Here is a 24,703-nt window from a genome sequence, read left to right as displayed (position 1 = left end):
TGACAGCTTCCTTGACGCCTCCCCCCCTCTCATCAGAAAGTTAGAATTCAAAATGATAAGTATTAGCAAACTGCAGAAAGTGCCTTACAGGCAGGGATGAAGGTGACACCTCGGCTGTAAAGGACGGACCCAGAAATAATCACTGCAGGGGTAGAGCTAAGGCACGGCAGTAGAAATGAGCATCCCACCAGAAGGGTGAGGGACAGGCGGGAAAGGGCTGTGTCTTCTCCACTGACCAGCATGTCACTAAACTGTATTGTCAAGGTCCCTGGAGGGAAGGGTTTGAGGAAGAGGAGCCAGGAGCTCTGGGGTTTAAGACACCGACATAACCTAGGGCGGATGTGTCAGCAGAGATCTCAGAATTGGTCCTGGTGTGGAAGCTACCTAGGGAAAGTTGGCATGTCTCTCAGTTTGAAGGCACCTGTCTGTGGCTGAATAGAGGAATATTTTGTCGGACAGTGGAAAGGATTTACAGTCAGAAAACATTAGAATGGTACTCTGAAAGGGCAGGTTGCATCACGTGCCCTGGTGATTGTTGAATGGAAAATAAAAATCCTTCTGTCGGTGCCAATTCAGATGCAGCCCAGCCTGATGCTCGAGGACCACTGAACTGCAGAAGAGGAGGCGTTACCGTTCTGGAGAGAGAAAGATAACTGTAGGGCTGGAGGGACGGCTGTCAGTAAGATTCCTGCCTCACAAGCATGAGGACCTGAGTTTCACCCCCAGAACCCGAGTAAAAAGCCAGGCGTATTGTCAAGGTCCCTGGAGGGAAGGGTTTGAGGAAGAGGAGCCAGGAGCTCTGGGGTTTAAGACACCGACATAACCTAGGGCGGATGTGTCAGCAGAGATCTCAGAATTGGTCCTGGTGTGGAAGCTACCTAGGGAAAGTTGGCGTGTCTCTCAGTTTGAAGGCACCTGTCTGTGGCTGAATAGAGGAATATTTTGTCGGACAGGGGAAAGGATTTATAGTCAGAAAACATTAGAATGGTACTCTGAAAGGGCACGTTGCATCGCATGCCCTGGTGATTGTTGAATGGAAAATAAAAATCCTTCTGTCAGTGCCAATTCAGATGCAGCCCAGCCTGATGCTCGAGGACCATTGAACTGCAGAAGAGGAGGCGTTACCGTTCTGGAGAGAGAAACATAACTGTAGGGCTGGAGGGATGGCTGTCAGTAAGATTCCTGCCTCACAAGCATGAGGACCTGAGTTTCACCCCCAGAACCCCAGTAAAAAGCCAGGCATGGTGAGAGGTGCTTGTAATCCCAGCACTGGGAGGTAGAGACAGACTGATCCCCTCTCTCTCTCTCAGCTTCCTTACTTTAGTTTCTAAGAAAGTTGTGTCTCTCATAACTGGAGAAAGATGGCTCTTGGGGCTCGTGCTTCATCCCAGGAGGCCTCAGGTTCCACAGGGGTGTTACCAGCCACCAAAGGCCACTGGCAGAGACCGGGCAGTGAGGTGAGGAGGCGTCCCAGAGCTGCAGCGGGCTGGGCTCATGGTGCTCTTTCTAACTGTGTGTATGCCCAGAGGCCCCACAGCATTCCAGACATAAAGACGACATTGTGTGTAGGAATTCACTAATTAAGAGTCTCCTGTGATTTCCTGTGTGGTAATTCTTATGGACCACCATGATAACTTTCTCACTGGCCACTGGCAGAGACCGGGCAGTGAGGTGAGGAGGCGTCCCAGAGCTGCAGCGGGCTGGGCTCATGGTGCTCTTTCTAACTGTGTGTATGCCCAGAGGCCCCACAGCATTCCAGACATAAAGACAACATTGTGTGTAGGAATTCACTAATTAAGAGTCTCCTGTGATTTCCTATGTGGTAATTCTTATGGACCACCATGATAACTTTCTCACGTACTTAAATTTTTTATTGCAGTATTATTACTGTGGTGTGTGTGTCTGTGTGTGTTATGTGTCTGTGTCCATGTGTGTGCATGTGCATGTGTGTGTCTGTGTGTGTGATATGTCTATGTGTATGTGTCTATGTCTGTTATATGTGTCTTATGTGTCATGTGTCTGTGTCTATGTGTATGTGTCTATGTGTGTGGTATGTGTGTTTGTGATGTGTCTGTGTTTATGTGTGTTGTATGTGTCTGTTTGTGATGTATCTGTGTTTATGTGTGTGGATGTGTCTATGTGGGCTATGTGTGTCTGTGTGTCTTGTGTGTGTGTGTGTGTGTTTGGAGGCTAGAACTTAAATTTTTTATTGCAGTATTATTACTGTGGTGTGTGTGTCTGTGTGTTATGTATGTGTCATGTGTCTGTGTCCATGTGTGTGCATGTGCATGTCTGTGTGTGTGATGTCTATGTGTATATGTGTCTATGTCTGTTATATGTGTCTTATGTGTCATGTGTCTGTATCTATGTGTGTCTATGTGTGTTTGTGATGTGTCTGTGTTTATGTGTGTTGTGTCTGTTTGTGATGTGTCTGTGTTTATGTGTATGGATGTGTCTATGTGGGCTATGTGTGTCTATGTGTCTTGTGTGTGTGTGTGTGTGTGTGTGTGTGTGTGTGTGTTTGGAGGCTAAAGGTTATCTGGCATCTTTCTTGATCACTCTCCACCTTAGTTTAGACAGGATCTCTCACTGAACCCTGCTAAAAAATTGGTCTTTGATGCCCAGGAGTTTCATGGAACTCATGTGTATACCACCACACCCAAACACCTTTAGCCCCAGCACTCAGGAGAAAGAGGCAGGCGCATCTCTGAGAGTTCAAGACTAGCCTGGTGTACATAGTGAGTTCCAGGCCAGCTGGAGCTACAGAGAGACCCTGTCTCAAAAAGACCAAAAAAAAAAAAAAATCATTTCTGCTTCACAAATGGACCTTGTTGCTAACCCTGCTGTGGTGTCTCAGGAGCCCTCCATCAATTCGGTACATCTGAGAAGGGCCTATGCGACTCTGTTTATTTCCAAAAAACACACATGAGTTCTGTTGCTGTTTGGCCTGGTAGCAAAGCTATGTGTGGCAAGGTTTTACATCACTTCCAAACTAAGCCAGTAGGTGCAATTTTAGATTTTAAAAGATACTCTCGTTAAAGAAATTAAATTAAACCCACACACCAGGAAGCTAGGATGATTTTCAAAGCTAAATGGTTGTGTCTTTTGGGCCAAGTAGGAGCTCTTGCAAGCTGTGACTTTGAGAGGAAGTTGGCAGACATAGCAGTTAAGTGCAGAGCCAGGCCAACCTGGAGGAGGTAGCAGCCAGCCCAAATCACCATGGGAAAGGACTATGGCAAATTCAGGTCTAATCGAGGCTATTTTCAGAATCAGAGTTAAAGATTGGTTGATGGGGTCGGCAGCAATCATAATCAAGCAACAGCTAGTGGTTTTGTTCCAGATACTGATCTAGGTAGAAACAGGACCCGTCTGTATCTGTATGGGCAAAGTCCAGACTTGAGAAGGCCCTGGGTCCTGGCCAAACGGGCTGAGGTTCTGAGCACCTGTTACACGGAACTGTTACCAGGGTGGAAATCCAGTCCATCAGCATGGATGGCCCACATACAGAGGCCTAGAGAGATGTTCTGGCACAGTGCAATGCCAGGACTTGGCCGGGAGACGCCAGATGCTGGGATTAGCGCCTCAAAGCTAATTTCACGCCCCTGGTCCTCAGCTGCTGCTTTTCTAATAGGCCTGTTCCGATGAACTCTCCAAGTGGCTCAGACTAAGCCTGCAGGCCAGGCCTTCACCGTGGAGCTAGAGTTCTCAGAGAAACAAGACATGGAGCTGCCAAACCCATTGTGTCTAATAGACGTTGGGCACTGTGCTCAGGGCTCGTCTGTGAAGAACGCTGACCAGAAGTAACTTGGGAAAGAAAGGTTTATTTGGCTTCCAGCTCCATGTCTCAGGACATCATTGAGGGAAGTCAGGCCAGAACCTGGAGGCAGGAGCTGAAGCAGAGACCACGGAAGAACACGGCTTCCTACCTTCCTTCCCAGGCTCGCTCAGCTACCTTTCTTATAGAGCCCTGGTGGGCTGGGCCCTCCGGCATCAACTAGCAATCAAGAAAATGCCCCACAGATATGCCCACGGCCAACCTAGAGGAAATTCTCCAACTGAGGGCTCTTCCTCCAGGTGTCTCCAGTTTATGTGAAATTGATGAAAGCTAACCAATGCAGTACTTAAGATACTGCTCATTATGACTGAAGAATTTTGCTCTGGAAAGATAGGAAAATGGGTTAGATGTATTCTTTTGAAAATGTACTAGTCTAGTGCCTGGAGAGATGGCTCAGTGGTTAAGAGCACTGGCTGCTCTTGCAGAGGACCTGAGTTTGATTCCTAGCACCCACATGGATGTTAACAACTGTCCATAATTCCAGTTCCAGGGAATTCGACACCCTCTTATGACCTCCGTGGGCATTGCACAACATGGGTGCACTTACATACATGCAGGCAATACACTCATACACATAAAATACTTTTTAAAATAGAAAAAGTACTAGTCTAGTGGGAGAGAACCATTGCCATAAATAATTTTTACAAACTCACATCATCATAACTAATTAGAAGATGAACAGAAACAGAAAATTATGAATAGAAAGGAGATATAAAAACAAAACCACCTGTGGACTTCACACATCTGACTCTGGACACAAGACAGGCCTGGTGGTACACACCTTTGATCCCAGGTCTTAGGTGGCAGAGGCAGGTGAATCTCTGAGTTCAAAGCCAGCCAGGGCTACACAGTGAGATTCTGCCTTAAAAAAAAAAAAAAAAGATAAATGAAGGAGAAATAACAGGACGGGGCTGAGATATGGCTCAGGTGGTAGTGTGCTTGCTGGGGATATGGCTCAGCTGGTAGCATGCTTGTTGGGGGTGTGGATCAGCCGGGAGATTGGTAGGTTGCTGGCCCAGCATACACTAAGCGTTTGGATCCTCAAAACCAGGCCTGAGGGGTCACAACTATAATCCCAGCACTTGGGAAGATCAGAAGTTCAAGGCCCACTACAAAACAAGGTTGAGGCCAGACTGGGCTACATGAGATCCTGCCTCAAAATAACAACAAAAAAAATTGTATTAAGATAAAAAGTCTTACAGAAAACTTTTCCAAAAATTTCAAACATTAGCCTCATGGTTTTGGACCAAAGAAAGCCCAACAAGCCAGGCATCGTGGCTCACACCTTTAATCTCAGCACACAGGAGGCAGAGGCAGGAGGATCTTTGTGAGTTTGAGGCCAGCCTGGTCTACACAGTGAGTTCTAGCCCAGCCAGGGCTGTATAGTAAGACCCTTGTCACAGAAAAGGAAAAAAAAAAAAGCTCAACAAAAATGTTATTCCTGGGGCTGGAGAGATGGCTCAGAGGTTAAGAGCACAGGCTGCTCTTGCAGAGGACCCGGGTTTAGTTCCCAGCACCATATGGGGGCTAACAACCACTTGTAACTCCAGTTCCAGGGATCTGACACCCTCTTCTCACCTCCGTGGGCATTGCACGACACGGGTCCATTTACATAAGTGCAGGCAATACACTCAAACACATAATAAATAATCAAATATCTTTAAGAACATCATTCCTCCTCCACAGAAAATATGAGATCCCCTTCTACGAGAAGCAAGATGCTAGCGGGGAGCTGGGAGGGTCCACAATCCTGTCACTTAACCTTGTTTGGCTTATTTTAATTTTTTTACATGTATTTATTTTGTGTGACTTGGAGGGGGTCCCATACATAGGCCATAGCACGTATGTGGAGAGAGGAAAACTTGTAGTTAGTTCTCTCCTTCCACCATGTGGATTCCAGGGATCCAACTCAGATCGTCAGTCTTAGCAACAAGCACCTCTACTGAACCATCTCGCCAGCCCCTCCTTACAGACTTCTTAAAGCTTTATCAATCTCATCACGGAAGCAGACTGACTTATTTATTCTCTTTATTTGGGGCTTATAGAAACTCTCTTTCAAACTATGAGTAGACGTTCAGCACAGAGAAAGACACGTGCAAATGGCCATGCAGTCACTTCCCAAGTTCGGTTTGGTAGTGACATCATTAGTGAGCAGGGGGTTGAACCTGGTGTTACACTGTGACGTCGGCAGGAACCAGAGGACACAGTGAGAGCCACTGTGGCCATGCCTTTAGTTAAACCACCGCAGAGAACTTGTATAATGAAGATGACTACTTACCTGGTAAGTCATCCCAACCCTTAATTCTTCAAACTATCAAAAAAAATTATCATTTTGTTTGTACATGGCAGTACAGTCCTTCAAAAAATATTTTATTTTTATTTTATGTGTATGACTGTATTGCCTGCATATGTGTAAGTGCACCCATGTCCTGCAATGCTCTTGGGGTATCAGATCCCCTGAACTGGAGTTAAAGATGGTTATTTAGCCACCATGTGGGTGCTGGGAATTGAACCCGGGTCCTCTACAAGAACAGCCAATACAATGCTCTTAACAGCTAAATCATCTCTCCAGCCCCACATAGTACATTCTTAAGACACAGATCAGAAATCCTGCCTGTAATTTAAGGTTTGTTTTGTAGTCCAGCACCAGGAAACACTTCCCTCCCTGATGATCTCTAGTCCCTCTATCCACCACCTGAGAAACTTACCATCATGAGGCCAGCCAACTGCTCTTAACAACTGTCTCATCATCAGCTACCTTAGTGTTAAGCTGTTTCATTCTATGCCAAAAGGTGCCGGAAATTAAAGCATGACTCACCTGTTTATAATGGTGAAGGAATCTTTGATGAGAACTGTTTATTAGATTAGATAACTATCTTTAAAAAATTGCAATTCAATCTCTTTTTAAAAACAGGTCAGCTTTGAAAATTGGTGTAATATGCCAGGCGTGGTGGTGCATGCTTTGAATCCCAGCACTCCAGAGGAGGGGAGGTGGATCTCTGTGAGTTCAAGGCCAGCCTGGTCGACATAGCAAGTTCCAAACCAGCCAGGGTTAAAAGTGAGACCCAGTCTCAAAGGAAGGGGGGAGGGGATAGGAGAAGGGAGAGGAAAGGAAAGAAAATTAGTATATATAAGACTCTATAAAAATGAAACTAAATATTGTTAATCTCATTTTCAAAACCCCTAGTAACCGTGAATAGCCACAGGTTTCAATCAACACAATCCCTGTTGAAAAGACCCAGCTAGAAAGCCAATGGTTAGATTACAGGTAAGAGTCTACACCTGGTTACAGGGATGCAAACCTGCCTCCTGTCAACAGTCTAAATAAAGTCAGACTACAAAGTGCATTTCACTTAGTTTATCATGACAGAAGGCATGGATTGTATGCCACATGTAGAATCAGACTCTTGATTAGAAAAACGTGTACAATCACGTTGACTCAGCCTATAGAAAACCATTATAAAAACTGGAAATCTTTCCCCCTGGTTCTCTGTGCTTCCTACTAAGTCAACCGGAAGAGACATTTCCTACCGGAAGCAGATGCCTATCTCCTCCGATATGTCATTGTGCCCAGGAACATCAAGTCTCTTTGTCACTCTTGATAGAATTCAGCACTAAAACATTTGGGCAATGACTTTCCTGAGGACCTTCTTTTTTTTTTGCAGTGCTAGGGGATTAAACCCAAGGCCTAGAAGCTCTCTTCCACTGAGCTATTTCCAGCACTTACGTGTAAAACTTCTTGACAGATATATTGATGAAGAACAAGATTTTCAGAGGTTGACAGGGTCTGGAAAGGTCATAGAACAAGCGACACTTTAAGTTCAGCTTACTGCAATTCCTTAGAAAACCTCTGGTTTCTGCTATACTTACATTAATTTCAATAATTCATAAACAAACGAATGCCAATACTTATATTCAGCACATTTGCACTTAGCTTTGTTCCCTCACAGACAGGTGTTTTTTAAACACAGTTTTTTGGTTTTTTTTTGAGACAGGGTCACCCTATAAACCCCAGTTGGCCTGGAACTTGCTATGTAGACCAAGTTGGCCTCAATCTCACAGAGATCTGCTTGGCTCTGCCTCCCAAGTGCTGGGACTAAAGGGATGTGTGTGTGTGATTTTATTTATCTTTATTTGATGTGTTTGAGTATTCTGCCCACATATATGTAAGGGCACCCATATGTGCAATGCCCATGGAGGCCAGAAGAGGGCGTCAGATCCCATGGAACTAGAGTTACAGGTGGTTATGCACTATGTGGGTGCTGAGAAATTGAACCCAGGTCCTCTGCAAGGGCAGCCAGTGCTCTTAACCACTGAGCCATCTCTCCAGCTCCAAAGGCTTGTGCTTTTGAGGGAAATTTATTCAAGGCCTAATCTGGTTACAAGAACACATTACTGGTCTTCTCAGGATTTGGACCAAATCGCTTTATAGTTTCTTGTTCTGAAGGTAATTAACCATGTCGATAGAGCTTGCCAGTGAGGTAAGCCCGTTATGGCAGAGAATGGGAAGAAGCCATTTTGTATTGGTTACTTTTTTTGTTACTGTCACCAAACACGTGACAAAATTAACTTAGGGAAGGATTTATTTGTGTTCAAGGTTTGAGGAGATACTGGCCACCACAGCAGGAAGGCAAGGCTGCCAGCGGCTCCTCACAGTGGGCATGAGGGGCGGCTTGCTCACATCTTGGTGGGTCAGTGACCAGAGAAAGGGGAATGCCCCCACTTGTTTTCTCTTTTTATTCCATCCAATCAGTTGGTGATGCCCAAATTCTAGACCCTTCTTCCCTAAGCGATCTCCTCTAGAAAAGCCCTCACAGGCACTCCTGAAGATATGCCTCTCCAATTAACCATCACAGTCACCCTTCCCATCATCCTGTGCAGCACTGAAAAGAGCACTAAATGCTGCCGGAGATCCATTGGAGGCCAGGGGAGATTATTGGGTTTTGTTATTTCAATTTGTTTATAGAAATCATACATTTATTTATGTACCTATTGGAAGGGTAAGCAGGCCATGACACACCTGTGGAGGTCAGAGGAAAAGTTGTGGGAGGAATCAGTTGTCTCCTTCCACCATGTACGTTCCAGGGGTCTAACTCAGGTCATCAGGCTTGTTGGCAAGTGGCTTTACCAGCTGAGCCATCTCAGCAGTCCAAGGATAGTTTTTAGGGTTTTGCTGTCCTTTGTCATTGGTGGTCTTTTTGAGACAGGGTCTCCCTGGGGCCCCAGCTGGCTTGGATCTCCCTATGTAGACCAGGAAGATCTCTGCTGGTATTAAAGACATGTACCACCAGGCCAGGCTCTGAGGCTGGTTTTCAAATGCCTGCTGTAGTCCTTACTCTAGTGTGAGGAGCTGAGGTGTTTAGATGCTAGCCAGTTGTATGGATTTAGGTCTTGCTGATGCACTGAAATCTTTTCTGCTTCTTGGTGCTGCTGTGGCCTAAAAATACCTACTGAATTTCCTTACTAGAAACCTTGGCACATAATACAAAAACGCAATGAAGCATTATAATTTCATGAACCCAACCAAGCCAATTCACAAGGCAACAACACACATAGCATGCCTTTCAGTTATTTTATTCATGACAGAAAAGTGTGCATAATCACAGCTCTGATGACTCTATAACTACGAAGAGTGTGTCTGCTCCCAGCAGAGTACAATCACCCCAGGCCCTTTAAGACATACAGACCACATGCTTAACACCTGATGGCTCTTGTGCAACAAAGCCACATTAGTGTTTACTTGTGCTTCTACAAAACCTTCCAAGAATGAGGTAGTTTCTTTTACCCAGTGTTCTTCCCACAATCCCTTTACACTGTAGCCCCCTTCAGTCCTTTCAATGAGACCTTCCAACAATCTTGCATGAAAGCTGAGCATCAAGTAGCTACGAAGTGCCCCTTTCTACCTACATAACGAGAATCTTCAGAGTCCACTGTACAACCCGAAGAAGCCACGCTTTGCAGTGATGTGGTTCATCATTATGACAGACTCTGATGCATGAGAACGAGCCACAACTTCGTCCTTAAACTCATGCTCTCTTCCCATTCACAAGCTCTGGTTTAACAACTTCCTGTACTTTCTATCCTCTGCAACCAAATCAAATATGCACAAATACTTATGTATGTGTGGGTCAGACTACCTGGGTAAACTGTGGGATCATTCACTATTGTACATCGCCAGAAAACTGTCCAGAGGTTGTAAGGACGCACACAAGGTTGGTTACTTTGTTTTCAGAGGTCTCGCTATGTTTCTAAGACTGACGATTGAATGCACATCCTCTTGTTTGGGTTTTTTGGGTTTTTTTCTTTCTGTTTTTCTGTTTTAGAAAGAGGGTCTTACTCTGTAGTCCAGGCCAGACTGGAAGTCACTTTGTAGTTCAGGTTGGCCTCGAGTTCATGGCAATCCTCTTGCCTCAGGTTCCTGAGTACTAGGGTGATTACAAGCTACCACATCCAAGTTGTTAAAAAGATATTTAAATTCTGATTCTGGGGATTGGAGAGATGGCTCAGCGGTTAAGACCACTGGTTGTTCTGGCAGAAGACCCGGGTTCAAATCCCAGCACCCACATGGCAACTAACAACTGTCCGTAACTCCAGTCCCAGAGGATCCAACAAGCCTCTTCTGACCTCTGTGGGCATTGCATGCTACGGTGCACCTGCCTACATGCAGGCAATACACACGTACACATAAAATAAAAATAATAAAAATCTTAAAAATAAAAATCTTATTTTATGTGAATGAGTGTTATGCTTGCAAGTATCTATGTATGTGTACAATGCCTGCAGTGACCAAAAGGGAGGGTTTGATCCCCTGGAAGTGGAATTCCAGGTGGTCGTGAGCCACCCTGTGGGTGCTGGGAACCTAGTTTGCACTTGTTCTCAACCACTGAGTCATCTCTAGACCCTGCACCCAACTTTTAAAGAACTGATTTCAATCTTATCAGAGCCAGAGAGAACTGAGTTTTTATAAAACTTATCAGTGACACAGAAGAGGATATTTCCACCCTGTTCTTAACTCTGAGAGTGATGTCCAAGCCCATATGAAATTAGTCTGTGGGAACTTCAGCATGGCTCACAGTTTAGTTGTGAACTAAATAATAACTCATTTCTAAATTTGTTACCCTTCACCAACGAATGGGGGTTAGTGGTAAATAGTGTTTCTAAGGAAATAAAAAGTCCCAACCTATTCCTCATCTCTTATTTTTTGGCTTAAGTTTATGAATCTTGGAATTAAATGACTGAACTGTCACAAGAGATCTTACAGATCGTGCAGTTAAAATACACTCTATCCAAACTGGACAACAGCGGTTTTAGAGCTCATAGACTGGCCTACCACGGTATGAAAAGGATGCCTTCAGGAAGATCCCTCAAAACTTGAATCCAATTAGACTTTAGAGCACTTGTTTGTAAAACTAAATTTCTTACTTTTGTCAATTATTAAAGCAAATACGATCCCACGAATTATTTATCCAAACATTACTACAGTCTAGATTTCATGACCAGCGTCTCCAACTAATTATCTCTGAAGTTTTCTACTATGGTATGTACATTGAGGATGAAAATTCCTTTATTCCATCTTTGCCTTTTAAAAGGTTTATTTTTGCTTTTATGTGTATGTACCTATTTGTACACGTGCATGCCAGAGAAGGGTATTGGATCCCCTGGAGTGGGAGTTGAAGGCAGTTGTGAACTGCGTGATGTGGGTCCTAAGAACCAAACTCAGGTCCTCTGCAACAGCAGCGAGCACGTTGTCAACCACTGAGCGATCTCTCCAGCCTCTCTACCTTTTAAGGGATATTTTCAGCAGCGGTTAAAAAAAAAAAATGTGATTTTTAAAGAATGAATTTCTTATTCAAAACCTCAAACTGAAGCTGGGCCTGGTGGCACATGCTTATAATCCCAGGTACTTAGGAGGCTGAGGCAGGAGGATTGCAAATTCAAGTCCTGTCTGGGCTATAGAATGAATTCGAGGCACCTTTGAGCAACTTAGTGAGCTGTTGTGTCAAAATAAAAAGTAAAAAGAGGGCTGGGACACAGCTCAGTGGCAGGCCAGTTGCCTGGCACGTGAGAGGTCACAGGACTACAGGAAACAATCCCAACCCTGTGAAAGACACGGTTCTATGAGAACTACTCTGAGCGGCCGGCTCTGTCATCTTCACACCGTCCATTTGGACAGTGTGTATCCTTAGGTAGTCTACACACATGTCCCTCTAGGCTCACTGTCTTCGCCTTGGTCAATGTCATCTGGCTTTTGAATCTGACGTTCTGTGAGACACATTACGGCAACTCAGCAGTGTACCAAGAGGGCACGAGTAGCAGACACGCCGCTCTGACGACAGCGCAGAGGTGGACATCTACACCCCAGACACAGGTAGGAATAATCCCAAGTACTGACCTTCCTAAATAGTAGAAAAGAATGAGAGTAGGAAGATTTCCATATGAAAAATGAGATGAAATGTGATTTCTTGCTGAGATGTATTCTGGTCTTCCTCTCTTTATCATTTATAAACACTGCTTTTGTATCTAAAAATAGTTCAAGGGGCTGGAGAGATGGCTCAGCGGCTAAGAGCACTGGCTGTTCTTGCAGAGGACCTGGGTTCAGTTCCCAGCACCCACATGGTGGCTAACAACTACCTGTAACTCCAGGGGCTCTGACTCCCTCTTTTAGCCTCTGCCAGCATTATACAACATGGGTGTGCTTCCAGGTAGGATACTCGCACACATAAAATAGAAATAAATAAAAAATATATATTTTAAAATTAGTTCAAGTAAAAGGCCATAAACTCTGTGAGGTAATGTTTATACGCCATGTGTTCTCTAAAACAAACTTCCTTTCCTATTGCTGGCTGTGAGATGCACATCTGTGGGTGTTCAGTCATCCTGAACCAAATGAGCAACAGTGCTCCCCATCTCTGTCCCGTAACACGGAATATTTACCGAGGCCTCCTGCCTCTAAGGGGAGAGCTATCAGGAGCACAAAAAGCTGAATAAATTCTACCTGTGTCAAAACAAAGTGACAGCTGCCTTCAAATGTCCATGAAATGACGTTCATTGGGACTATTGTTTATAACTTAAGCATTTGCACATTCACATAAGAAATCCATACTGCAAGGCAAAAAAAATCAGGACACGAAGTGAGGGGTTTCCTCGGTGCTCAGCTGAGACCCTGGCCTTGATGATATGGTTGAAGAAGAGTTATTGCTCTGAGTCTTTCAGAAAATATCAGTCAATGAAAACCAGCAAACGTCTCCTGAGACACCGTCTTCCCCTGTTACAACGGTTAATCAAACACAGTGTTGAAGACCAGAAACAAAACTCTACGGATGACCCCTGAGCCAGGAAGGCAGAGAGACGAGTTCACGCTCACAGCTATTTTTATACCAGAGTTCCTTTAAAGCAGAACTGAAAGTGTGACTATCAAGTTCCTACAACCCATTTGCCTTAAGAGGGGCTCAGATCTACCTTCATACACTAACAGCGCTCAACGTGGGGGTGAAACAGCTTATTTGGGGGCAGTACTATCAAGCAACAGCATAGATGCAGTGAAGAAAGTCACCCCAGGGTGAGTGGGTAGCTTCCCTTGTGTTAAACAGAACTAGAACCACACACCACCCAAGCTTCTTTCAGCAACCCTTCTCCTAGAAGAAAACATGACTCCCCAAAGTTCTCTGTCACCTCTCTCTCTTTGTGCTTTTGAAAACAAAGGCCACAGTAGGAATTACTGATTTTTCGCGCCTGCTTCCCCGGAAGCTGGCTCATCTTGTACACCAGAGGTAGAATCCTTGATAAAGCGACTCACCAACAACACCCCCACATTTCTTCATCAGCAAACCTTAGCAAAGGCTCAGACCCCTCTATGTCCGAACGTCTCCCTTTGAACTCTTGGTTTTCGCTGATGTGTTTTGGGGAAAGCTGACAAACTCAAGCTGCAATATAAGAACTTGGGAAAGTGGAAGGAACGTGTCACAGACTGATCAAGACTTGAAGCACCACCAGCTGTTTATACACGCTCGCCTGTGAATTGCTGAATCTCATTTGATCAACCCAATTAAACATTAAATAATTGCAGCCAATTATGCAAATATCAGCAACAATATTAATTTGTTGATCTTTCCGAGCAGATTAGCTTCACATGTTCCTAATGCTACACTATCATGTGCCTTAAATGATCAATTAGTGTTGCGATAACTAAGTCTTGAAGAATGGGTAATTGCCTAGTTATCACGCCCCTCTTGCTGTATTCGCCCCGCAATTAAATAGTGCATAAGAAAATAAAAAACTCGTGCAGATGTTCCTCTTAGACTTACTTAACAAGTCAGTGCCAAGGTCAGTTTCCCAGTACTTCAAGGAGAATGGTAGACTGCTGTTTTAAGAGGACTCCCATGTTTTAAAGTTGTGTATCCTTCCTCTTCAATGGAGTCTGATGGAAAGAGCTTAAACATGTTTGTACAAAAGAGTCATAACATAACGTTGTCCAGCTTTCACGAAGGGCATGCTCAATTTAGAAAGGCAGAGTCTAAAATGCACTTCTGGGAAAACCATTTCCCCTGTTCACAGGACTCAGTGCTACTTGACAGAACTAACACTCTTCCTGTACCAAGGTTAAGGATGGACCGAAGCACAAGCCCCTTGGGATGTTACCTCGTGAAGACAGCAGGAGAAGGTCAAGAGCCACCTGAAAACAGACTCACCCAAGACTTCCAATTGCCAAAGCAAAGGCCCGAAATCATATCTTACCGTCCCTTTCCGTCTCAGCCCCTCTCTAGTTTTCATTGTACTGGTCCTGTCTAAAAGGCCCTACAGCTAAAAGCTCTGGAAAGGAATCAAAGTCCATTTACTAAGTGTTGTTAAATGCCTTGAGGAAGTGTTTCTGATGGATCAAGCCTTTAAAATGTCCTTCCCCTGGCTCTGAGAAGACACTGGAGTTCCAACAGCAAGATGAAAGTCATTCAGACTGTGAAACCAAAATACCAAGGCTGAGAGCAGACCTTCCAAGGGTGAATATTTCTATTAGGATTTGACTTTACCCTAGATAAACCGAGAAATGAAACCGCCCTCAGTCTTAGCTCCCAAACAAGGAAAACACTGGCTGGAATTTCTGTCTCTATAACCTAATCATGTGCCCATTCGATCCCCACCCAACAGAAGAGCACACACAAAGTGTAGAGAAAAATCCAGTTTCCTTCCTACATACACCACAAGCCCCCCACTACGGTCTATTTGGCATCTAACCCTTAATGCACAACGTCTGTCCTTTCCATTTGGTTTGTACTTATCATGAATTCTGTCCAGACCTATCACTTCAATGCCATTGTTTCTTCCCGAAACAGAAGATCCCTCCAGCTGACCACGTCACAGCAAGTCTAATGACATAGGAGTCCATGGAAAACAAAGATGTCATGAGGTAAATACTGCTACGTGCTGTCAGCATCAATCACCGTTTCCAGCAAAGAGGGTCATCATAGAGATGAAAGGACAGAAGGAACTGTTGGCTTGTTCATCCAATCATTAGAGTAAACATTTACTGGGTACCTACTACACGTGGGGCGTTGAAGACACCAAGACCTAGAGGTATGAGACCCCCCCCCCAGTCTCATAGCAGCGAAAAGCAGCTGGTTACAACACTGTGCAGAAAGGCCAAGGGAGCGATGGATGCACTCAGGTCTCACACGCGCCCACGGTGAGGCTGGAGCAGAGCTGGGTATCAGGAAGGGAGGTATTCACCTTAACACGGTCTTAGGGGGCCTGCAAAATTTTCATGAGGCCAGCCAGGGCTACATAGTAAGCCCGACTCAGAAAACAAAGCAAAATCACCAACAATAACAAAAAGCCATGTTCCGAGTGTTTCTGAGGACAGCCGTGAGTCACCAGAAGTGACACCTCAGGTCGCCCCCCAGACACACACAGTCATCTCATTTGGTTGAGGAGCCCTAACTTCTACTAAAGAATAAACATTTTGGGGTCTGCGTGAAGCACTACGGGAGGCACTCAAATTACTGAGGAGAATTCTATGTGTGATATGGCTTACATTATTATCTTTCCAGAAGGTAAGGTAAGCAATTGCTAGCAAGTTTACAGAACAATATTTGACGCTGACAATTTTCTGTGGCTCAAGGAAAACATCTCAACTTGATAACACACTAACAATACAACTACATTATGCATGACGACTAACAGGTGGCCAGAGATCGGTCACGGTTCAAACAGAGCAATCAGTCTTCAATGTCACACCGTCCGCACCCTGCGGCTCTCCTTCAGGATAACACGATTGTCCAGTCGCTCTCTTCTCTTCCATACTATGACAAAAGGGAGAAAAGATGCTTCCGTATAAAATCATACATTTCAGGAATGGTTTACAAACAAGCCCATCAGCCACACAAACACAGACAGTGCATTTCTGTTTTATAATATTAAAGCCACAAACTGGGAAGCCAGCATGCCGGATCACACCCGCAATCTCAGGACTCAGGAAAGCGGGAGGGTACAAAGTTCAAGGTCATCCTTAGCTACATCGTGAGTTCAAGGATGGCCTGGGCTGCATGAGACCCTGCCTCGATTAATTAAACAAACTTTAGTGTATCTAAAATGCAAGGGAGAAGCAAGGGGCTCTGGATTTTACTTCTTTTCTGAAGGTCAGGCCTACTTTGACCTGCATTGTATACTGGGATTCCAAGAAAGGTTTCTTTTTTAAAAGATGTATTTATGTGGGGGCTAGAGAGACGGTTCAGTGGTTACGAGCACTGGCTGCTCTTGCAGAGAACCTGGGTTCAGCTCCTCTCCAGGCACTGCATACACAAGGTGCAGTTACATGAAGGCAAAGCATGCATACAGGTAAAATTAAAATCTTAAGAAAAAAAGATTGTGTGTGTATGTGTGTGTGTGTGTGTCTGTCCGTCTGTCTGTGTAAGCACCCACAGAGGACAGAAGGAGGCATCGGACCCCCTGGAACTGGAGTTACAGGTGGTTGTAAGCTGTCATGTGGGTGCTGGGAACCCAACTGGGGTCCTCTGCAAGAGCAGCCAGTGCTCTTAACCTCTCAGCCATCTCATCAGTCACAGAAAAAACTTCTTTTAAGGCAAGTTCTGCAACTTCAAAGTCCAGTGTGAGGAGCAGTAAAGTTAGTTATAGACAAAGTTCCTAAGGCTCTGCTTCCCTCCATCACCAGCCCAGCTTGCCTGCCTCCCTCTGATGCCATTTACCCCACACACTGGCATGTGTCTTCCTCTTCATGGGTTTCATAGACCTGGGGTGCTGGAGAGATGCAAAGGATGCAAGGTCTGTTCCCAGCACCAACATCATGCCAGCTCTAGGGGATCTGATGCCCTCTTCTGGCCTCCTGGGGCACTGCACTCACATGCACATACCCACACACAGACATGTAAATAAAAATAAAATTAAGAGTTTCCAAGATTTCAAGGAGCAGAACCCACCAATTTGGTAGGAACACAGAACCAATCTTGGCTCTACTGACCAGTGTCTGGCAGAAGAGCCATGAAACAGCTCATGGTTGTGAGACTTGATTAATCCACACCAAAGAAAGCTTCTGAAACACAGAGAGACGTGCACATCCCTGTGTATTGCTGAACTCTTCACAAGAGCTAGAAAAGGGAATCAACTTAGATGTCCAGCAACAGATGAATAAGGAAAGTGTAGTGCACACACACAAGGCATTGCAAAACCTCGCTCAACTGGAAATCATTATGTTAAGCAAAGGAGTCAAACTCAGTGTGCAGACATCTAAGCAGATCACCGAGTAGGATTCACAGCTCCGTCTTCAAAGCCACCGGTAAGAGCAAGTCCGCTTCCTTGGGCGGTTCTCACTTTGTAAGTGATCAAAACCCAATCTTTTCAAAAAGCTTTATTTTTCTTTAGTGTGCGTGACTGTTCTGCCTGTATGTATGTTAAGTGTACCACACACATGCAGTGCCCTCGGAAGTCAGAAGAGGGCATCGGATTTCCTGCACTGGAGTTATGGATGGCAGTTCTTAGGGGCCATGTGGGTGCCAAACCCAGGTCCTCTGCAAGAGCAGCCAGTGCTCTTAACTGCTGAGCCATCTCTCCAGGCCCTAAAAACCCAATCTTGGTTATAGTGACACAGGCCACGTGGTTCTACAAAGCTTCTAGTGTATATAAATTTTGACCCGTCTCACACTACAGTTAATGCTTCTATGTCAAATCACAGCACTTTAAGATATATCTAAGAAGCCATCAAACTGTCCACTTGGCTACTGGATAATTCAGTTTAATTTTTTAAGGAAAAACAGTTCTATGTAAGTATAGCAGATTCCAGCAATTAAAAATACAATTAAAGATTATATCCTTTCTGGGGCTGGAGAGTTGACTCAGTGGTTAAGAGTGCTGGCTGCTCTAGCAGAGGACCTGGGTTTGGTTCCCAGCACCCACAAAATGGCTAACAATCGTAACTCCAATTCCAGGGGAATCTGACACCCTCTTCTGACCTCCTGGGGCATTGCACGACACAGGTACACTTACTTACATGCAGGCAGTACACTCATACACATAAAATAAAAACAATAAATACATATATTTAATTAGATCCTTTCCTTAGAAGTAGGTGTCCATAGAAGAAGGGGAGTTAAAACCAAGCCTGCCTGGCAGGGCCTAGGCTATCATTATATGAGTTGAACACTACTTATCTGGACCTCTTGGAACCAGTATTGGGATACTTGGAGATATTTGCACATACATGAAGCACCCTAGGGCTGGGACAAAGTCATCAAGACAGGAAATTTACCTATGTTCACTATAGATCTTATGTAGGAAGGTAACTTTCTGCATCCTTTATAATGTCCTACACAAAGCCATGCTTGTGTCCACTGAACCCTGAAACCTCCAGTGTCACAATCTGAAGTTTTATTTTCAGGTGAGGCGTGCCTAACCTCCTGCAGTCCAACAGCTCAGGGCTCTGCTCCTGGCCCCTTCTGGTTCGTCTTCCTAAACGATGAGATGTCTGCCTTATCTTCACAATCGCCTCTTCCCACTCTGGGAAACAGGAGAGCCTAGTTCTCACACTGAGCTGTCCCCAACGCTGTATGAGGTGCAGGTTCCAGCTGCTCTGAGCCTGGGACAGCAGTGTCTGCATCCTTAGGAAAACATGAAGGAGGCTTGGAAAGAGGATTTCGACACATTCTGTGATCTGGATGTTCAGTCCCCTTCAAAGATCCTTGATTAAAGGCTTCATCCCCAGATGGTAGAACTACCAAATGGAGTAGAATTTTAGGGGGGACTGGCAGGAGTTCCTTAGGTCAGGGAAACTGAACCCTTGAAAGGGGAGGTGGACCTGCCCACCCTCTCCATTTCCTAGTTTGGGATGTAAGCGTTTATTCCAGCTCATTCTAGAACCTGCCACCAGTCAGTCTCATCAGGGACCAGACCACCATTGTGACTACACAAACCTTTTATTCTTATAAAATTAGTAGTTTCAGGTGTTTCATTTTAATAATATGAAGCCTCTAATGCCACATTATTCAAGATATTTCTCTTGTCTCCTTATGAATATGTAAAAGTAATACATTATCTGCTGGGGTTTTTTTTTAATTTACTTATATCTCAGAAATTCATTCCTTCATTCACTGAAGAAATATTACTACCTTTGTACTCTGCCCTGTGCTGAACCCTACGGGACATAAAGAGAATAAAAATTTTTAGTATTCAAACTACTCTAGGAGGGGGACCAATGTATGCTTAATTACAAGTGAACTTCAGAGCCTCCAGTGGAGTGCTGATGGAGGAAGAAACAGCCTTTTAAGTGGGTGAATGTCTCTCTGAACTGTGGGAATGGGGAACTGTTCAAGGGAGAATGAAAAAATTCCTACAGGAGATGAGCACTGATGGGTACCAGAATCCCATCAGGAGATCAGGCTATAGGAGGATCAGCAGAGACAGGTGACATCAAGGAGCACAGTCCTTCTGGAAGAGAGAGAGAGAATTCTAACTAGAGAAGCCCAGACTACGTGACTGACGGTCCTCGAGTTTGTTTGCTTAAGTACCAACACAGGTGGGCTTCTCTTCACTGCTTATAAAAAGGAGAAAAAAAAAATCAAACTTAGTGTTGGAAACATCCCCTTCCCAGGAGGTATTTAAACAGTAACATAACACCCAGGGAGTAATATGGGTAATTAGCTATGTGGGGTGAGTCCTTAATCTCACACATGGAAGTACAGAAGTTAACACAAGTCAGATCTGTGGTTATGAAGAGTTCCCCCAGGGTCACGCTGGCAAGCATCCTGATTTTTTTGTGGAGCACTTTGTAGGGAAACATCCATGTTTCCGTGTAATGCCAAAAGAGATCAAATGTAAAGCATGATGCAACATTATGCTTTTTTCTCAGTAATTACTAAAATTATTTTTCTTGGAAACAGACAAGCTGGTTGGCTCGGCTGACAGCTCCAATTTGCCATCTTGTAAGAGGATAATTTTGAGACATCAGCTTCCGTGCACACAGGCACGGGAAAACTGAGGAAAGAGATGTGGTCTGAGATTGTGGATGGATGGCGCTTTGGTGCTTCTAATAATCTGGAACACCTGTGGGACTTCTAGTTGCGATTCAGTCAGTCGCTCTGTGATCTCCTGTCTCTGTGGAGCAGCTTTTGGTTCCTTTATTCACTATCGGTTCTAAGTGGAGCATTGTTTTAGTTGTTTGATTTTAAAGACAGACCTTCACACAGCCCACCCTGGCCTCAAATTTCAGCCAGTCAGGTGGTGAACGTTTTCTTTCAGGCTATTCTTTGAGCTTCCAGAAGCTTACTTTTAGAAGACATCCCATGACCCCTGATAGCATTCCCATTTGTCCCCAAATTATGTGTGTGAATTCCTCAGTCACTCATGCTTGGGGGTCTGACGTATCTTCCGTGAGGCAATACTGGCCAGTCACTTCTGTTTTCTCTCCGTAACGTCCTCCGTCATCAGCGCATCTGTTGAAGTGGACTGTCATCTCTACTTAGGTCTTTCTTCCAACTCCAACTTAATATACTTTGATTTTTCTCTCAACTTATCAACACCTGTTCTGTTAGTCTCCCCCAAGCCCATCACATGGGTCACTTTTATATCCTATAATCAATCTTCAAGAGGTTTCCCTGAAATCTCATCTGTGTATCAATGGCTATAAAATGTACAATTTGGGACCGGGGTTGACGTGCAGTTGCTAAGATTTGGGCTAGCATGCACTAAGTCCCAGGTTCCAAGGCAAACAAATATGAAACCAGGTGTGGTGGTAGTACACACCTACGATCCCAGGGGAAGGCAGGAGAACCAGGAGTTCAAGGTCTTGTAGCCAGCCTGGGCTACATGAGGCAGTCTCAAAAAATAAAAATAAAATGTATGAATTGTTCAAGAAAATTTTCAGTGATCTTTCATCTTACTGCTGATCATATTTCTTCCCCTCTTAAATAACTTTAAACTCTTTGTGGATAAAGACTTTCGCAATCAATCCAATTACGTTTTCTTAGACTTTGATAATCAATCCAATTATGTTGTTGTTTGAACTATATTCTTTGAGTAAATTCGTAAAATGTATTATCTTTATTAGAGTCATTTAAGCAAAGGAATTATCAATGCAGTGATTTTTATTAGTTATCACTCAAATTATTTTTGTTTCTGTTTACAAAGGTAGTAAACCACTCGAGTGAGTTTTCAGTCCAGAGTTGAGATGTTCTCATTTTTTGCTTATAGAAAATTTTTATACAAGATCTTTATTGAAATAGAAAGTAGCTCAATGGTTAAAAACAAACTGAAAAACCCCATCCTTTCTTTTGTTGTTTTTGACTCTTTGGTTTTCTTGTTTGATTTTGGTTTTTTTTTTTTTTTTTTTTTTTGGTCTTTTTGAGATAGGGTCTCCCTGTAGCCCAGCTTTCCTGGAGCTCACTATGTAGACCAGGCTGGCCTTGAACTCACAGAGATCCGCCTGCCTCTGCCTCCCCAGTGCTGGGATTAAAAGTATGCACTACCACACCTGGCTGTTTGTTTTTGAGGCAGGGTCTCATATGGCTCAGGCTGGCCAGTAACTCACTGTGTAGCTAGGGGTGACCTTGAACTGATCAAGACTTTGCCTCCAGAATGCTGGGATGGCATGTATGTGCCACCACAGCTGGTCTGTGTGAGCTGAGGCTTGAACCCAGGGCTTCATGCCTGCTAGACAAGCACTCTACCAACTAGAGCTGGTCCCAGCCTGAGAAAAAGAGAGAGAAAAGCAGAGAGCGTACTATATGAAAAGAGCAGGCCACAAGATTATGTTCAGTTATGATTCTATTTTGTTGGGAAACATAATTAACATATGTACATGCTTATAAAACATTGAAAGCACAGAAATTCTGGGGTTTGAAAGATGGCTCAGCAGTTAAGAGCATTGGCTGCTCTTGCAGAGGACCTGGGTTCGATTCCCAGCACCCACATGGTAGTCAACAACCATCCATAACTCCAGTTCCAGGAGATCTGATGCTTTCTTCTGACCTCCAAAGGCACTGTATGACACGGGTGCACTTACATACATGCAGGCAATACACTCATACATATGAAGATAAGAAAGCACAGAAGTTCAAACTTCAGAATTAACAGTAGTTATAGTTCAGTGTTGGACTCAAACATAAAATTTTCTTCTCCTTTCTCTGCCCCGGTTCTGAGGATTGAACCTAGGGCCTTACCACACACTGGGTAAGCACCCTATCACCAAACTATTATCTCTAGCCCTGTCTTCTACATTTTTAAAAAATATTTTATTTATTATTTTTATTTATTTGTGTATGAGTATGCTGCCTACATGAGTGTAAGTGCACCCGTGTCCTACAGAGACCACGGAGGTCAGAAGAGGGCATTGGATCCTATGGAACTGGAGTTACAGATGGTTGTTAGCCGCCTTGTAGGTGCTGGGAATTGAACCCAGGTCCTCTGCAAGAGCGGCCAGTGCTCTTAACAGCTGAGCCATCTCTCCAGACCCTCTGTCTTCTACTTTTAATGTACTTTTTTTCATTTTCACTTTTAAACGGGTATTTAAATATCAAAATTTCCACTTGTGGTTAGAACGTTCAGCGGTTTGGAGACCCTTACAGTATCTTTTTCCTCTCTTCTATTTTTATGCCGTCTTCTTTTCTACTTTATTCAAACCCACTCATTCTATCGGGAATATTTCACTAAGTTTAATCAGTTCTAATCCATAGGAGAAGAATCATCTTCAATTTTTAGTGCTGGGTTTTATACATGCTAAACATGCCTTCTCCCACTGAGCCAGACCCTGAGCCCCTGGGTGGTATTGTAAAAGAATACCTGAATATCAGCCAGCTTTTCCAAGATGCGGCTCGCAAGCTTAGGACCGTTCTCCATTGTCGGAATGTGTAACATCTGTGAAGAAAGGAGAAAAGGGATTGTCTGAAGGGACTCACTCTGCACAGTGGAACAGGCAGGGTAAAGACAAGTGGGCGCAAACCAGGAGTGGCCCTCAGTGTTCCTGTTACACATGCTGCCTCGTACACCTGTGAGTCTTTTCTACCCCAAATTTGATTGCAAACTAATCAGCCAATGACAAGCTATTCACCATCTCAAAGGCACAAATGGCTTATACGCTATTCTTTTTTTCTAACACTCTAATTAGTATTTTTATTTTACATGTCTGAATTTTGTCTGCATGTAAGTTAAGTGCCCCATGTCATGCCATGTCTGAGGAGGCCAGAAAAGGGCATCGGATCCCCTGGAACTGGAGTCAAGAACAATTGTTGGATACCATGTGGGTGCTGGGAATTGAACCTGGGTCCTCTGCAAGAGCAACCAGTGCTCTTAACCACTGAGCCATCTCTCCAGCCCCTTAGACAGCATGTGTAAGGACGATTTAAGGAATCCAGGAAAAGGTGGAGTTTTTAAAATAGTGCATAAAAATAACTCAGAATCATCCAAATTCCAAGAATCTATTAGCCTAAGTAATTTCCCTCTGCATCGAACCCTCTGGCAAAGCATGAAAACTCAGATATTTTGCAACAAATGAAATTAAATGAAAGCAAGTCGTAGCCTTCACAAAAGGGTTTCGGAACCTACATCCGGGCCAAGGCATCTCCATGGGCCACAGCCTCCAGGGTGGCATATTAAATTCATAGCTGAACACGATCTCATGTTCCTAGTTTGTACCTGCACCATGCCTGTTCATGCCTTGCTGGTTTGCAGGCTTTTGAGGCTTTGATTTTAGTAGATAGCCTGTGTTCTCAAACACTTTTCTTATTATGCCTTTTAGTATAATAGGATAATTAGATGGACTTCTGACTCTAAATGCCTCCTGAAATCATTTAGGGGAAGCCTTACAAGTATGTTAAAGTTTGTAAACTTATTTCTAGGCCGGAATAAGATTTGGATTTTAAAACCATGCAACGTTAGTCATTAAAGTGGATCAATAACACACCTAGATACCATCATAGCAAAATACCCAACACTAGTTCCCTAGAACAGCCTTCTTCCTCTCACCCCCCTTCTGTGGGCATACACAGAATAGCTGTCTCATTGTGAGATGATCCATCTGTAGAGGAAATGATGTCAGCAACCTTCCCTTAAAAGCAAATTCTAAAATGTTAAAGAAAACCAAATCATCTAAGTATAGCTCTCACCACGCATCAAAGAAGCTTCTTTATGCAACAGATGGAGACTATTAGAGTTCTACAACTGGTCAAACTGCAGATCATAAGTAGCTTTGGGGTGACCAGCCCTAATCGACAGATGCCCAGGGAACATTCTGGAAGAGGGGAGAGAAAGATCTGAAGAGCCAGAGAACAGGACACCTGCAGCTATTGCTAGATCATGTATTGTAGACGTAAGAGAGAAACTGCACCCACAACATGGCAGCTGCCAAGACCTGTACAATGACACCACCAGTTGACA

At 44.1% G+C, this 24,703-nt stretch overlaps 1 protein-coding gene across 14 annotated transcripts in view; it reads right to left on the bottom strand.

Moving 5' to 3' along the window:
- The window catches only part of Bcat1 (branched chain amino acid transaminase 1), a 126,844-nt gene that overhangs the window by 23,892 nt on the left and 78,249 nt on the right, over window positions 1–24,703 (bottom strand). For 2 of the 14 annotated variants that reach the window (XM_029564958.1, XM_008836227.3), the window contains 2 exons: window positions 23,111–23,185; window positions 10,610–16,128 (listed from right to left, as the gene is read on the bottom strand). In XM_029564958.1, the coding sequence (XP_029420818.1) occupies window positions 16,087–16,128; window positions 23,111–23,185 (117 nt within the window). In that variant the 3' untranslated portion in view covers window positions 10,610–16,086. Of the gene's footprint in view, window positions 1–10,609; window positions 16,129–18,311; window positions 18,937–19,322; window positions 19,763–19,796; window positions 20,767–23,110; window positions 23,186–24,703 lie in introns of those variants that run through there. The other 12 variants (XM_029564961.1, XM_029564963.1, XM_029564966.1 and 9 more) reach the window with 9 other exon arrangements.

The sequence above is a fragment of the Nannospalax galili genome, unplaced genomic scaffold, assembly GCF_000622305.1.
Source record: "Nannospalax galili isolate Female #2095 unplaced genomic scaffold, S.galili_v1.0 scaffold917, whole genome shotgun sequence".
NCBI classification, from domain to species: domain Eukaryota; kingdom Metazoa; phylum Chordata; class Mammalia; order Rodentia; family Spalacidae; genus Nannospalax; species Nannospalax galili.
The sequence above is the reverse complement of the archived record's forward strand: the minus strand, read 5'-3'. Positions and strand labels throughout refer to the sequence as shown.